The sequence below is a fragment of the Mytilus trossulus genome, chromosome 9 (assembly GCF_036588685.1).
Source record: "Mytilus trossulus isolate FHL-02 chromosome 9, PNRI_Mtr1.1.1.hap1, whole genome shotgun sequence".
In the NCBI taxonomy this organism is placed as follows: Eukaryota; Metazoa; Mollusca; class Bivalvia; order Mytilida; family Mytilidae; genus Mytilus; species Mytilus trossulus.
The window spans coordinates 32,574,805-32,587,809 of NC_086381.1; the positions used below are offsets into that span (position 1 = coordinate 32,574,805).

The 13,005-nt window shown below is 30.5% G+C and overlaps 1 protein-coding gene across 3 annotated transcripts; it reads right to left on the minus strand.

Annotated features, from left to right (window-relative positions):
- Positions 1 to 235: 235 nt before the first annotated feature.
- LOC134683823 (peptidyl-glycine alpha-amidating monooxygenase-like) lies at positions 236 to 12,738 on the minus strand. Of its 3 annotated transcripts, XM_063543128.1 has the most exons (14): positions 12,635 to 12,738; positions 12,064 to 12,167; positions 10,328 to 10,385; positions 8,905 to 8,998; positions 8,047 to 8,129; positions 7,921 to 7,941; positions 6,770 to 6,847; positions 6,078 to 6,126; positions 5,657 to 5,724; positions 4,693 to 4,773; positions 4,319 to 4,398; positions 1,713 to 1,766; positions 1,132 to 1,181; positions 236 to 525 (listed from the first exon to the last, which is right to left on the minus strand). In XM_063543128.1, the coding sequence occupies exons 1-14, from the start codon at positions 12,675 to 12,677 to the stop codon at positions 351 to 353; spliced, it is 1,038 nt and encodes a 345-aa protein (XP_063399198.1). In that variant the 5' UTR covers positions 12,678 to 12,738; the 3' UTR covers positions 236 to 350. The 3 variants fall into 3 exon arrangements, with proteins under 3 accessions (XP_063399198.1, XP_063399199.1, XP_063399200.1); XM_063543129.1 differs by lacking the exon at positions 7,921 to 7,941 and having other exon boundaries at positions 8,026 to 8,129; XM_063543130.1 differs by lacking the exon at positions 12,064 to 12,167 and having other exon boundaries at positions 12,635 to 12,683.
- Between the last annotated feature and the right edge of the window lie 267 nt (positions 12,739 to 13,005).

A 13,005-nucleotide genomic window follows, 5' to 3' on the forward strand; every position in this document is an offset into this window, starting at 1 on the left:
GTTGATGTTTAGACGAGTTGTATATATATTTATATACACACATGAAGACTCCAGTGCATTTTAAACTCCATTAAGAAAAAACTACAACAGTATACGAAAACAGTTGGACAAAAACTATCATGAATATGAAATTAAAAATGCAGAAGTTGTTTCATGACCAAAGTAAGTAAACATAACCAAAGTGCTTTACAAATCATGAATATTTGTTGCATCAGAGCTAACAATAATCAAAATGTTCATAATAGATAATTTATTAATATTAAGAAAGAAATAATCATACACTTGTCAGATAAATATATTCAAACATCTACAAAAATAGTAATAAACAAAAAGAAGTTGTTATCGCATGTCTACATGTTTACTTGGCGATTGTCTCCACAAATTCCTGAGGTCGCCTCGTGGTCGCAAAATGAAAATTTGGGATGCTGAGTCATACAGGCACTTGATCGTTTAAAACTGTCTTCATGTTTCAATTCGTAACCCAATTGAATATCAACATTACACATCTCTTGACCATCAGATTCCCTGCAAAGTAAATCAAAACTAGGTTAAAACAAAAAACATTTCCGTAGAAACTCGAAAAGTAATAGGTTGCGTATTTGTTCAACAGAAATTTCACAATTTTAAAATATGGTTCACATACTTCCGAATAAAGGCTCCTGGTAAATTGAAAGAATTGTTTTTTTTTTTATTTTAGTTCGGTACAATTGGCATTAATATATTCGCAGTAATAAATGCCCGACATTGTATGATATTATGGACGCCAGCATGAATTAACTGACTATAAAAATAAAGAATATTTGTAACTCAACTGAAAACACAGAGGTTTTTTTTTGTCGCAGCAAAAGTCGTGTCTTCCTTTGCACATTCGTTAATTATCGCTTGAAAACAACGTATCACTGGATAAGACCTGTCACCAAATTGCTCTTGTTTTATCTTTATATAAAATGGAGTTGTCATTTTTATGACCTTTTATTAACATTATTGAAGAAATGGTACCATTGATTTTTATGAGAAAAAAAATCTCATTTTTTTATAGTGATGTGAACATTTTTATTTCATTCAGTTAACATTGATGATTTCGAAAAAAAAAATAATTGAGCTCTGCTTCTAAAATGTAATTAACCTCACCCGAAACGAACTTGCTTATTATCTTTTGGGATATATAAACACTTTGCAGCCTACAAATCAAAGAAGAATGTAGATTTATACTTTTGTAATATAGCTAAGTTATGCAAAAAAAGATATATTCAATCAACCTGAAATAATTTATAACTTCTAAAAATTTACATTACCTTATAAAAGTTGTCATATAGGTTGAGCGTGTCTTTGCTTTTTTTTACTTAAAAAACAAATATCATGCTTTTCTGATCAGCGTAACCACTTAGATAGTTCAGCATAAAGTAGAAGTTAATAGCACCATACATCAATCAAATAGTGCCAAACATGACAGTTATACTAATAATAAACTTTATAATAAAACTACAACTCAGATGAATCTAAAGGGAAAACAATTCAAACGCCTTGCAAAATGAAAAAAAGGTGTTTTTTTTTCAAAATGAAAATTTAATGCTTCGGGATAATTTATGTTTTAATTCTAATCTGATAATCAAGCTAAAATATATCCTCTAAGGAATTATATTGATGATAAAATTTAAGATAAATGAAGTTGAATAGCAGAATATCTTTCATTAGCATATCATATATCTTACCAGAACATCTCCCTGTCGTACATCAATAAATCCTCCAGGTACTGGTACCAATACCTGTAAAAGGTATGTCGTGTAAGAAATATTGCGGGCAATATACAACTGTGTGTAACTGTTTTAAATATTGTCTATCTGCTTTTAATCATTTAGAAAATAAACCTATGACAGGAACTTATGTTTAGTGGTTGTCGTTTGTTGATGTAGTTCATTAGTGTTTTTCGTTTCTCATTTTTAGGTCACCGGGAGTTGATTTGATAACTTGGCGTCCGCCATCGTCCGTCGTCTGTCTGCGTCAACTATCAAAAATCTTCTCATGTGAACCTAATGGACCGAATACCTTAAACCTTTAACTGAATGTCCCTTAGGGTGTCTAGTTTATAAATTATATCAGAAGTTTTGATCGATCGACGAACATGGCCGCCATGTCTAAAAATGGAACATGGTAGTCAATTTTTTTGCCTTATGTCTCAAAAACGAAAGCTTTTAGAGCAAATCTGACAGGAATAAGATTGTTTAACTAGTCAAAATCTATCAGCCCTGAAATTTTCAGACGAATCGTACAACCCATTGTTGGGTTGCTGCCACTTAATTATAAGTTTTAATGAAATTTTATTATTATCTTGAATATTCTTATATATATATATAAAACTGTAAACAGCAATAATGTTCAGCAAAGTAAGATCTACAAAAAGTTTCATGACAACAATTGTCAATTGACCCTTGCAGGAGTCATTGCCCTTTAAAGACAATTTTACACAATGTGTTTATTAAATTTGCCAACATTTGAAAATCTTCTCCTCTGAAACAATTGTGCCTAATACTTGTTTCTTTATGAATCTAGTTAATGAATTGTATGCCAATTTTATATCCATCAACAAACATGGCCACCATGGCTAAAATAGAACATATGGGTCAAATGCAGTTTTGCGATTTTATCTCAGAAAATACAGCATTTATAACAAATCTGACATGAGATAAAACTGTTCAAAAATTCAATTCCTAACAGCCCTAAAACTAACATGACAAACCCAGCAACCTATTGTTGTGTTGCTGCCACTAGATTGGTTATTGCAAGGAAATTTTGAAGTTTTTTGTTGAATATTATTGACGATAAAGATAAATTGTAAATAGCAAAACTGTTCATCAAAGTAAGATCTACAAACAAAAATTATGACCATAATTATAAATTAACCCCTTAAGAAGTAATTGCCCTCACAAGACACACGTATCTTGTTATGGTTTTTTTCAACTTTGAAGTTCTCCTCAAATGAATCTAGTATAAATTTACTTTTTCATTACCTTGTACGTGAAGGAAAATAGACACTATGGCTTGAATGGAACGTATGGGTAAAATGCATTTATTTGCTTTTGAAGAAAATATGACAGATACAATGGACATTTAAATGGCTTGTTTAAGCCACTCATTAACATATATATAAAAAACTAAATTAATTTATTGATGAAAGATTTGAGCAAACAAATAACAGGTGAGCGAGTCAGGCTCTTATGAGCCTCTTGTTTATTAGGTAGATAAGAAAATTTGGTTTTCCCGTTTGAATTGATTTTTAATAATAATTTCTGGGGCTTTTTATAGCTGCTGTTTGGTGTATGTCAATGCTCCGTGTTGAGAACAATACTTTGACCTATACTGGTCCATTTTTACAAATTGTGACTTGGATGAAGAGTTGTCTCATTTGCATCAATCCCACATCTTCTTATATCTCTATACATTAAAAGCTATGTCTTTAACTATTCTTTTTCAAGGGTTTCACATGTTGTACCAAGTATGTCTACTGTGATCACTTATTACTTTTTTTTGTAGTTAAAGAAAACATACTTTTATTTTCGAAAGCCAACATGTTCAAACTTCCCCATTCCTTTAGTATTAATTTCTGCTTATTCAAGAAAATAAGATACATGTTTGCCTTTCCTTTCTTATACTCGTAAATCGTTGTTTCAATAAATATCTAACCATGTATTTCCTTTTTAATACAATATGATTGACACACAGAGCATGTGTCCACGGTTAGAAATGGCCGCACCAAGTCATTAATAGGATAGATGTTTTCCATTCTTTTCATCTGTTTTAGTCTTTGATTTTGGCATTTCCATTTTGAATTTTTTCTGGAGTTTTTTATTCTGTTTTTCTTGTTTTCTGTTTTTGCTTGGATCTAATAACACAATTTTCTGTTCTTGTTAGTATTGTATCAGCCAATTAGATTCCTGCTTTCAATTCTTAAAAGGTGTGTCTCATAAAAAGTAAAATCACAAAAATACTGAACTCAGAGGAAAATCAATTTGGAAAGTCCATAATCACATGGCAAAATCAAAAAACAAAACGCATCAAAAACGAATGGACAAGAACTGTCATATTCCTGACTTGGTACAGGCATTTTCAAATGTAGAAAATGGTGGATTAAACCTGTTTCTATAGCGCTTACCCTCGCACTTAAATAACAGTCTCATTAAATTCTGCTACATTAGAACAGAAACAGAGGATCCCTTAAAGTCTCTAAAACAGATTGTGGTATCACCAGCTCTTTGTCAGGGATTGTGGACACCTGATATTGATATTATTTATATTGGTTTATATCTGTTAACATTAATACCTTAGTTTTGCCTTGTGTTAACTGACTAGCCAGTAAAGTCCATGTACCGTTTCGAACTCTATACGCATCAGCCATATATCCTTTAAAATATACAATTGATTAAATGAATTTAAAAAAAAAATACTATTACTATATCCTACAAATTAATAAGAACAATTCCAGCACCGTGGATCTGACCGTAGAAGAAAATAGGAACAAGTCTTGTGTTTAATGAAATTTGTGAAAACACGATTTTTATTTTAATGTTTCCTTTTGTGGTCTAACTATTGTTTAAACAGTACAAGTATCGCGTACAATTAATGATCACAACATTAAACTGACTAATTAATATCTTTCAGACTTGTAAGATCATCCATAACGCGACTTTCACTTACCAACATGATGTGTATGAACTTGAACAGCATATGCAACAACGTCAGGCTTATCCCAACGACACGCTACCTCAGCAAAATATCCTGTATTTAAAATGTATGTATGTAATAAGAAAGCGTAGTTGAGAAAGGAAATTATGTAGTTATCCATGACACAAAATCAGTACATGCACTGTACAAAAACAAAAAAAAGGTAAAAGAACAGAGCTACAACTGCGGTTATTCGTCTGATAGTCACAGTGAGGTCATCAACAGGGAGAAAGAAAAATATCACCTCATTGCAAGCTAATGACAACAAAAAAGTTTATGAACTGTTTCGAGTCCCGGTTTGTACAGAATTGTTTGCAAACTGACGATTACACCACATCTGTAAATTGAAGAACAGAGTAAAGGAATTATATCAATAAAATAAATCGGTCAAAGAAATCAAGCATCTACCTTCATTTATCTTTTATCAGTAAATCATAGTATTACTTTTATTTGAATGGAGATTTATTTGAATGAACACAAAACTAAAAACACAAGAACACAAAACTAAAAACACAAAACACAAAACATTTATCTGTGTTTGTCGACTACATCAGTAGAATATATTAGCAAACATATCATTAAATGATAATCAATGATTACTCTTCATATTTTTTATGCGTTTTATTATGCACAAATATATGGTCTACGATAACAGTTTTGAATATTTTTAAATACATTCTTTCATGCCAAAGGGTACTTTTATTGTAACGTTTATGTTCAAGTTACAGTTGAACATAATGTTCAAATACAACAAGGAAGTGCTCCGGTAGTTTATACAAGAAACTGAACTGGTTGACATTAATACGAATACAATTACATAAAAGTAAACAAAATACTGTTACAGTAGCAATAATAGACACAAATAAATGAATACTAGCAACAAAGAAAAAAATGTAATCAATAAGAAAAAGAAATTCAGATGATAAATAAAACATACCCTTTTCTTTGTTGGCGGGAATAAATCCGTCGGTCAACAGTAAATGACTTTGGAAGTTGTATTTTGTTCTAAAGGATAGAAAAAAATACGTATACATTTAAGTTATAAAATTTTAGTTAAGTTTAATGTATAACAACCCATACTGAAACTTTTTTGTTACCACTCAGAAGTTAATAGAGCCAAGAAACATTGGATTTTGCATCATGTTTGATTACTGGATTTATGATTCATCTAAACAATATACATACGAACTTATCATTTTCGTTTGGCTTCTGGTAGATAATGCGTATGGTCTATTGACAATCATATCGCATCTTTTTATTTTTATGTTATAATAATGGGATATGAAAATAAACAAATTCGACAGATGCGCGGGTTGATTATATGACTTAAACTAAAATGGGAAATTAGAAATACTTACGGAGTTTTGATGAATGTTAACGTTACATTGATTAGTGGATATTGCACATCTGAAACAAAAATGATAATTGACCAAACATTATAAATCATATATCATTCATTATACCTAAGATTTGTATTGTTATTATTCAGTTGTTCAGATTAACTGTTCACGTTTTATACAAAGTTAAAACTAGATTGATTCCCACGGAGAATTATGCGTCGTGGGAATCGGATCCAGATTTGACCTACCAACCATTTGTATGTTTTGTATTATTACTCATTGGGGTTGGGAGCCCTCTGCTGATTTTGGATAAAAAAAATAGGTGTTATAACTATTAACATCAATAGGTCTATGCCACTGCTGGTGGTGGTCGTTTCGTCCCCGAGTGTTTCACCAGCCCAGTTGTCAGCAATTAGGTGTTGACATGAATATCAAATATATATGCCATTTTTATAAATTTCCTGTTTACAAAACTTTGATTTTTTAGAAAAATTAAGGATTTTCTTATGACTATTATAAATATTTAAAATATTTAACTGGTGTCTGCGAATCAATTATTCATTATAGCTAAAGTTCTAAATAAAATATAGCATTGTTTTAGTAGGCTGGTTGCTTATTTCGTTCAATGTTTTTTATTTATAGATTTACTGCAGATATTCGAATGATTTGTTTGAAAGTCATATAGATATATCTTAAAATAATTTCCATACCAGTAACTGCTGCTTTAGTGTGCATTTCAAGATTAATATGCCTCATTATTGTGGAAAATCCGACTTTCAGTGATACGTCTAAAATAAAATCATATACTTATATTTGTGCACTATAAACTAAATTAAAAAAAGATACACATGAATTCAATTGAATTGGTAAAAATGTGTGTAAACAGAAAACAACTGAGTCAATATACAAATGTCTTGCCACCAATAACCAAAGATATCACACAAATTATGAAAAGTGAAAAAAGAGCAGTAATGTGAATACCTCTAGTGTCTGCTGAGGTTCGTGTTACTAAGTCTTTAGTTTTCTATGTTGTGTTTTGTGTACTATTATTTGTCTGTTTGTCCTTTTTTTTTTAGCCATGATGTTGTCAGTTTATTTTCGATTCATGAGTTTGACTATCCCTCTGGTATCTTTCGCTCTTTTATTCTGACATTAAAGCTATATACATTATTAGAAAAAAATCAATGATTCATCTACCCATAATGATAACAGATACATAACACCATTGTATGAATGATAACCAATTCTATAATACAAGAATTTTGATCCAATATGATTCAGTTCTTCGATTTTTTATAAATAGAATGACTTGTTTATCGAAAAAATCGTTTTTTAAAGTCTGTCTTCATGTGATTTCTTTTTTATATATCAGTCCTCGTGTGTTCCCCCTTTTAAATGTCAGTCTTAAGGTCAATGTAGCTTAGCTGAATCAGTGTCATAGCGATATAGCTCAAGAGTAAAGCATTAAATACAAGCGAGTACAACTTTTTTTTTATATTTCCCGAGAAGTACACATATTGTGTTTTTCCTGAAATATACATCAAACACTTGGAAGTCTACTTGTTAAAAATCTAAATCAATATCATTGTCTCCAATTTTTCGTAGAAATCAACATACTGTTAACGAAAATGCAATATTCAAATTACCGCTCGATCAATATGGAAGCAGAATAACCAGTACAAAAAAAGCAAAAACTTATGTATGAAGCTGTTGTACAATAGTTGGCTGATGAAAGAATAAAAGCGAATTCCTGTGTTTACGCTATGTTGACAGTTTAGCAAAGCAACGTCGTTGCTGTTTCGGAGTGAGGCTTTTACCTTTAGGATACGCAATTTTACCTGTTTCGGAGTAAGGCTTTTACCTTTAGGATACGCCATTTTACCTTTAGGATACGTCATTTTACCTTTAGGATACGCCATTTTATCTTTAGGATACACCATTTTACCTTTAGAATACACCATTTTACCTTTAGGATACTCCATTTTACCAACTTCTGATCTGTAGTATGCATCAAAAAAATAAACGCCCACTGCACCTCCTTTACAGTATTTCCTACTCCTTGAACATTCCCTGCAATAATGTGTATAACAAGTCATATGAGGGTTTGGTTTTGTAAAAGGAATTAATGTACATTCCGGAAGGCGCCGGTGATAGAATAGTAGTCTAGTCTGTGTAATATTTCATTACTTACGTCAAAAGGTTGTAGGGCAATAGATAACTAATTGATAGCGTTATGTGTTTTTCTTTTTTTCTTTCGAACAATCGAATTATCCTAATTCCATTTAAGATTATGTAAATGTCGATTATTTATATTCAAATTTTTACTTTGTATAAAGTCATAACAAAAAAGTGATATTTAAACAGTTAGCATAGTATAAAACTCCTTTATCACTTATAGTTTTATTATCGCTTGAAAAATACAACTTCTTGAATATGTTGTTTTTATTCTATTCAAAAATGTTTGTTATATGATATTGCTTACTGTTATCAAATAGCCATCGTATTGTATCAATTGTACTTCTAAGCTCGTGCAATATTTGTGCTATGTGTACAAATGTATGTACATAGCACACAATGTTTATTTTAAAAGCAAATGCATTATTTGATAAAAAAAAAAAAAAAGAAATTGATTTAGATTTTTTTTTCAGATATGAGCAATCACTGTTTAAAACAGTTTTACAATAAATGATACTGTATTGGTTCTTTAAAATCCAGTGGCAAATATTTCCCCCATGTTCAGGACGATATGTTTACTAGGAACAATATCATTTTCTCCGGTCGTCCGTTCACAGTACTTCGGAAATCCACTCATTTTTTGCATGACATTTCTATAAATTATTCTTACCATGGTTGATGACTTGCAAATTCTTCAGGTTCTTCACAAAAACTTAAATCAGCATGATGAACAAATTCGTGATTAATTTCAATTAAGGTGCTTACTGAAATTAATAAAAAAAAAAAAAAGATTAAAGAACATAAATTTAGGGTAGCATTAGCTGTCAAATTCATGTTTACGGATTGACTCGAATTCTCATATTTGAATTATAACATACAAAACGTATATTCAAATTAGAAAAAGTCTAGAATAAACAATTAACAAGGTAATGAATTTGCACGATAATAAGTATCATCGTGTTGTGTATAATTAACTCTAGAGGCAAACTATCGGGTTGACGTCCGAAGACTGTCGACGATAGTTTAGCGATATTAACATATATATAGGTATCAATAGATAGCGAACTCCCACAATTGGATTTTATAAGTCTGTTCAATTAGGTATTTTATGTTAAAAATAACTGTATATGGATGTTTTTGTGGGACGAATCAGCAAATCAAATAATTTACCTTTCTTTCACTTTCTTTAAATGTTAACATCTTATTCATTTTGATTCACGCGTAATTCATTTTTTAACCTATCTCTACCTTATGAATTTAATTGAAGGCCACATGCATGCAGAGTCAATGGGGACGAATTATTCACTTGGAGTGAAGGATTCATCATCGTTGTTTCTTAACTTATTTTAACAAAAATTGAACCATATTAGCTTCTAATGGCGAATTCTCTTTTCAACATTTCACGATCAAAATAAATCATATTCTATAAATATATACATATGTATCTCGTAGCAAGTGTCTCTTTAAAATTTGGCAGTTTATTTGAATGTCCATTGAAACTTGGTCGCATAATATTAATAAGAAAGAGGACACAGGGGCCAATATCCTCATGATTTCTAATGTAGACAAATTTATCGTATGTTTTTCAATGTTGTGATGTTATGCTATTGTTTTAGAAAAAAGGGAGAAGGTTTGGATCCATTAAAACTTTTAATCCCGCTGCAAATGTTTGCACCTGTCCTAAGTCAGGAATCTGATGTACAGTAGTTGTCGTTTGTTTATGTAATATATACGTGTTTCTCGTTTCTCGTTTTGTTTATATAGATTAGACCGTTGGTGTTCCCGTTTGAATGTAATTTTGGGGCCCTTTATAGCTTGTTGTTCGGTGTGAGCCAAGGCTCCGTGTTGAAGGCCGTACTTTAACCTATAATGGTTTACTTTTTAAATTGTTATTTGGATGGAGAGTTGTCTCATTGGCACTCACACCACATCTTCCTATATCTAAATAAGGTTGCAATCCTTTCAAGTAAAGTTGACAGGTAAACATATTTAATGGGTGGGAACTAAATACAGATTTACTCATGTCTAAAATAGGATTGTAGGACGTTTTTTATAGCAGACAATAATTTTTGTGGCATTATCAAAATACTTACAGACATATACTTCATCCAGTTCTGCCAAATATCTTGTGTAGCAAATATATTGGTCGGGCTTTAAAAGAAGATTAATGTATGCACTTACAAAATTATAATTATAAATTAAAAGCAATAAAAAAAATGAATAAGGCTTTGCCCAAATCTAAAAACATTTAAACGAATAAATTTTCCTTTCCCTAAACTATCATTAATAACAACTTGCTAAAACCAAGTTTATTTAAATGATTACATTTTTTTCAGCGACAAGTGATTTTGGAATAAGAAAACAATCAAAACTTTGTGTTACACAATATAATTGTAAAAGATGTCATGTTCACTACAAACTGTTGATGAACCACATATTTATTATGAATATGCTATTGCGTTTTTGGAATATAAATATGCCGACATATGTTACATGTTAGGTTACATTCTACCGGCAATTTCTTTCCAAAAACGTGTACTCGGAATAAAATTTTAGACGACTTCTAACTGTATGATTCAGATTAGGGATAATTTTCAATCGAAAGCTTATCTATTTATGTTTAAAAAAACCATTTAGTTCAAGTATTTAAAAAATGATGAAAATATATTCAATGCAGTTACAAAATATTCATCACAAATTTGCATCTCACATAAAATGAAAAAATAGAGGTTTGTTTTCAAATGACCAACTTATGCTTTTTTTAAATTTTGGGTCTTCAATGCTCTTTAACTTAGTACTTGTTTGGCTTTATAACTATTTTGATCTGAGCGTAACTGATGAGTCTTATGTAGATGAAACGCGCGTGTGGCGTATTAAATTGTAATCTTGGTACCTTTGATAACTAATTTTGACGCATGAGCATATACTTTTTATGGCTGTATTATAACGCTTCAAAATGTGTTCTAGTAAAGTTTAACTGCTACAATATTTTTTACTTTATTTACTCTTCAAAAAAATAAATTACGGAACACTTCTGGTACCTTAATTAAGGAAAATGCATAACAAATAATGACACTCTTGTAATCATTTACAATTTTCTATAGGCTGAAATTTATGCCTAAGTAATGCTTTTGAATAACCTCATGATAGTAATTCGTTTATTTAACTCTAACTTGTTTATTTGGAGCCATTATTTCCTTTTCCTTACCAGTTTGCAACTGGAAAATTGCAAAAATACTGAATTCTGAGGAAAATTCAAAATGGAAAGTGTCTAATCAAAATGGAAAATCAAAGATAAAACACATCAAACGAATGGATAACAACTGTTATACTACTTACTATTCCTAATCACTTGACGTATTTGATTGATTGTTCCGGTTTGTTTTTGATCATAACAGGGATTTTTGATCAGTTTTGATTAGTATTATTCTAGTTTTGTAATGGCTCGAGTAAAAGAAACCAGGCAGTAAGTTTTCTGATTCGTAATGTAATTACCAGTAAGACAAAAATGTTTAACATTTCACAGCTGCTTACGTTATTGGAAATAAGTAGAGTTAAACCATATAGATATGTTTAGATAATGGAACACTTTATAAGTTTAAAGATATATGAAAGAAAATGTGGTATGACTGCAAATGACACAAATCTCCATCCAAGTCAATTGTTAAAAGAAAAACCATTTTAGGTAAAACTATGGTCTTCAACACGGAGCCTTGGCTCACACATTAAACTGATAAATACACGAACCGCCAAAGAGATGTCAAACACATCATTCATTTGCATGACGTTAAACTATATTTCCATTATAGAAAAACACAGATGTACCTACTTTATGTATTTTGATAGTTGGAAATGATAGCTTCATTTTATAAATTTCCTGTCCGTTTTCACCACGATGAGCTGTTATATAGGGTATTTCCCTTACAGCCGTTACTAAAAAAAAAATGTATAGATACAGTTATTACATTGTCGATTTTACTAGTCAAACAACTAGGTTGAAATTTGATATTAAAATAATATCCGATTGAAAAAGCCGATATGGACCTACAAAAGCATATGATATATATGTATTGTAAGACTACGTATCAAACGTTGTACAATCTGCAACGTAGGTATAACAGACAAACATGGAAAATAAATTTTCAACAATGGTGTGAATACTTTTATCTACACTGTTCAAAAATTATATATTGAATAACTTGAAAAAATGCATATCAGCAAAATATGTCATTCAATATTAAAAAAAATATTAAAGAAAACATATCAATAGAATATCTTTAAAATAATTGTTAAAACAAGACTCCTCTATAAAAATTCATTCCTTTAGTACAACGTGGCTAAAAGATTTGCACTATATGAAACAATAGCTATTTGATTTTAACCCCACCATATATTCTTACCTGTTGAAGGGAAAACAAGTAGCCATACAACCAATTCATTCATATTTTGAATGTCTGACAATAATTCCAGTTTAACAGTTACTAGTATAAGATATATTTTTATATTTTTTCTTTAATGCTTTCTGGAAAATGGAGTTTCGAGAAAACCGCAACCTTTTTTGATGTGCATAAAACGGATGAAAAAAAACCAGAATTATAGTGTTGTTTACCTTAGATACAAATGTGATAAAAATAGAACAGGACAACGTGTTCATCAACAATAAACCAATTCATCAATGTCAAAATTAGTCAAGATTATGCCGGATTACAAATTTACAGAGATCCTTAGTCGTATTAGAAGATGTGATAGCCCTTTCATTTGTTTATGTTTT

Bases quoted from the DNA above. Each gene is read 5' to 3' on its own strand.
- LOC134683823 (XM_063543128.1), bottom strand. From the start codon at position 12,677: ATGAATGAATTGGTTGTATGGCTACTTGTTTTCCCTTCAACAG. The intron at 6,848-7,920 runs GTAAAAGCCTTA...ATTTTATTTTAG, and splicing joins TAAAATGGCGTATCCTAAAG to ACGTATCACTGAAAGTCGGA. The intron at 5,725-6,077 runs GTAAGTATTTCT...TCTATCCTTTAG, and splicing joins TTAACATTCATCAAAACTCC to AACAAAATACAACTTCCAAA.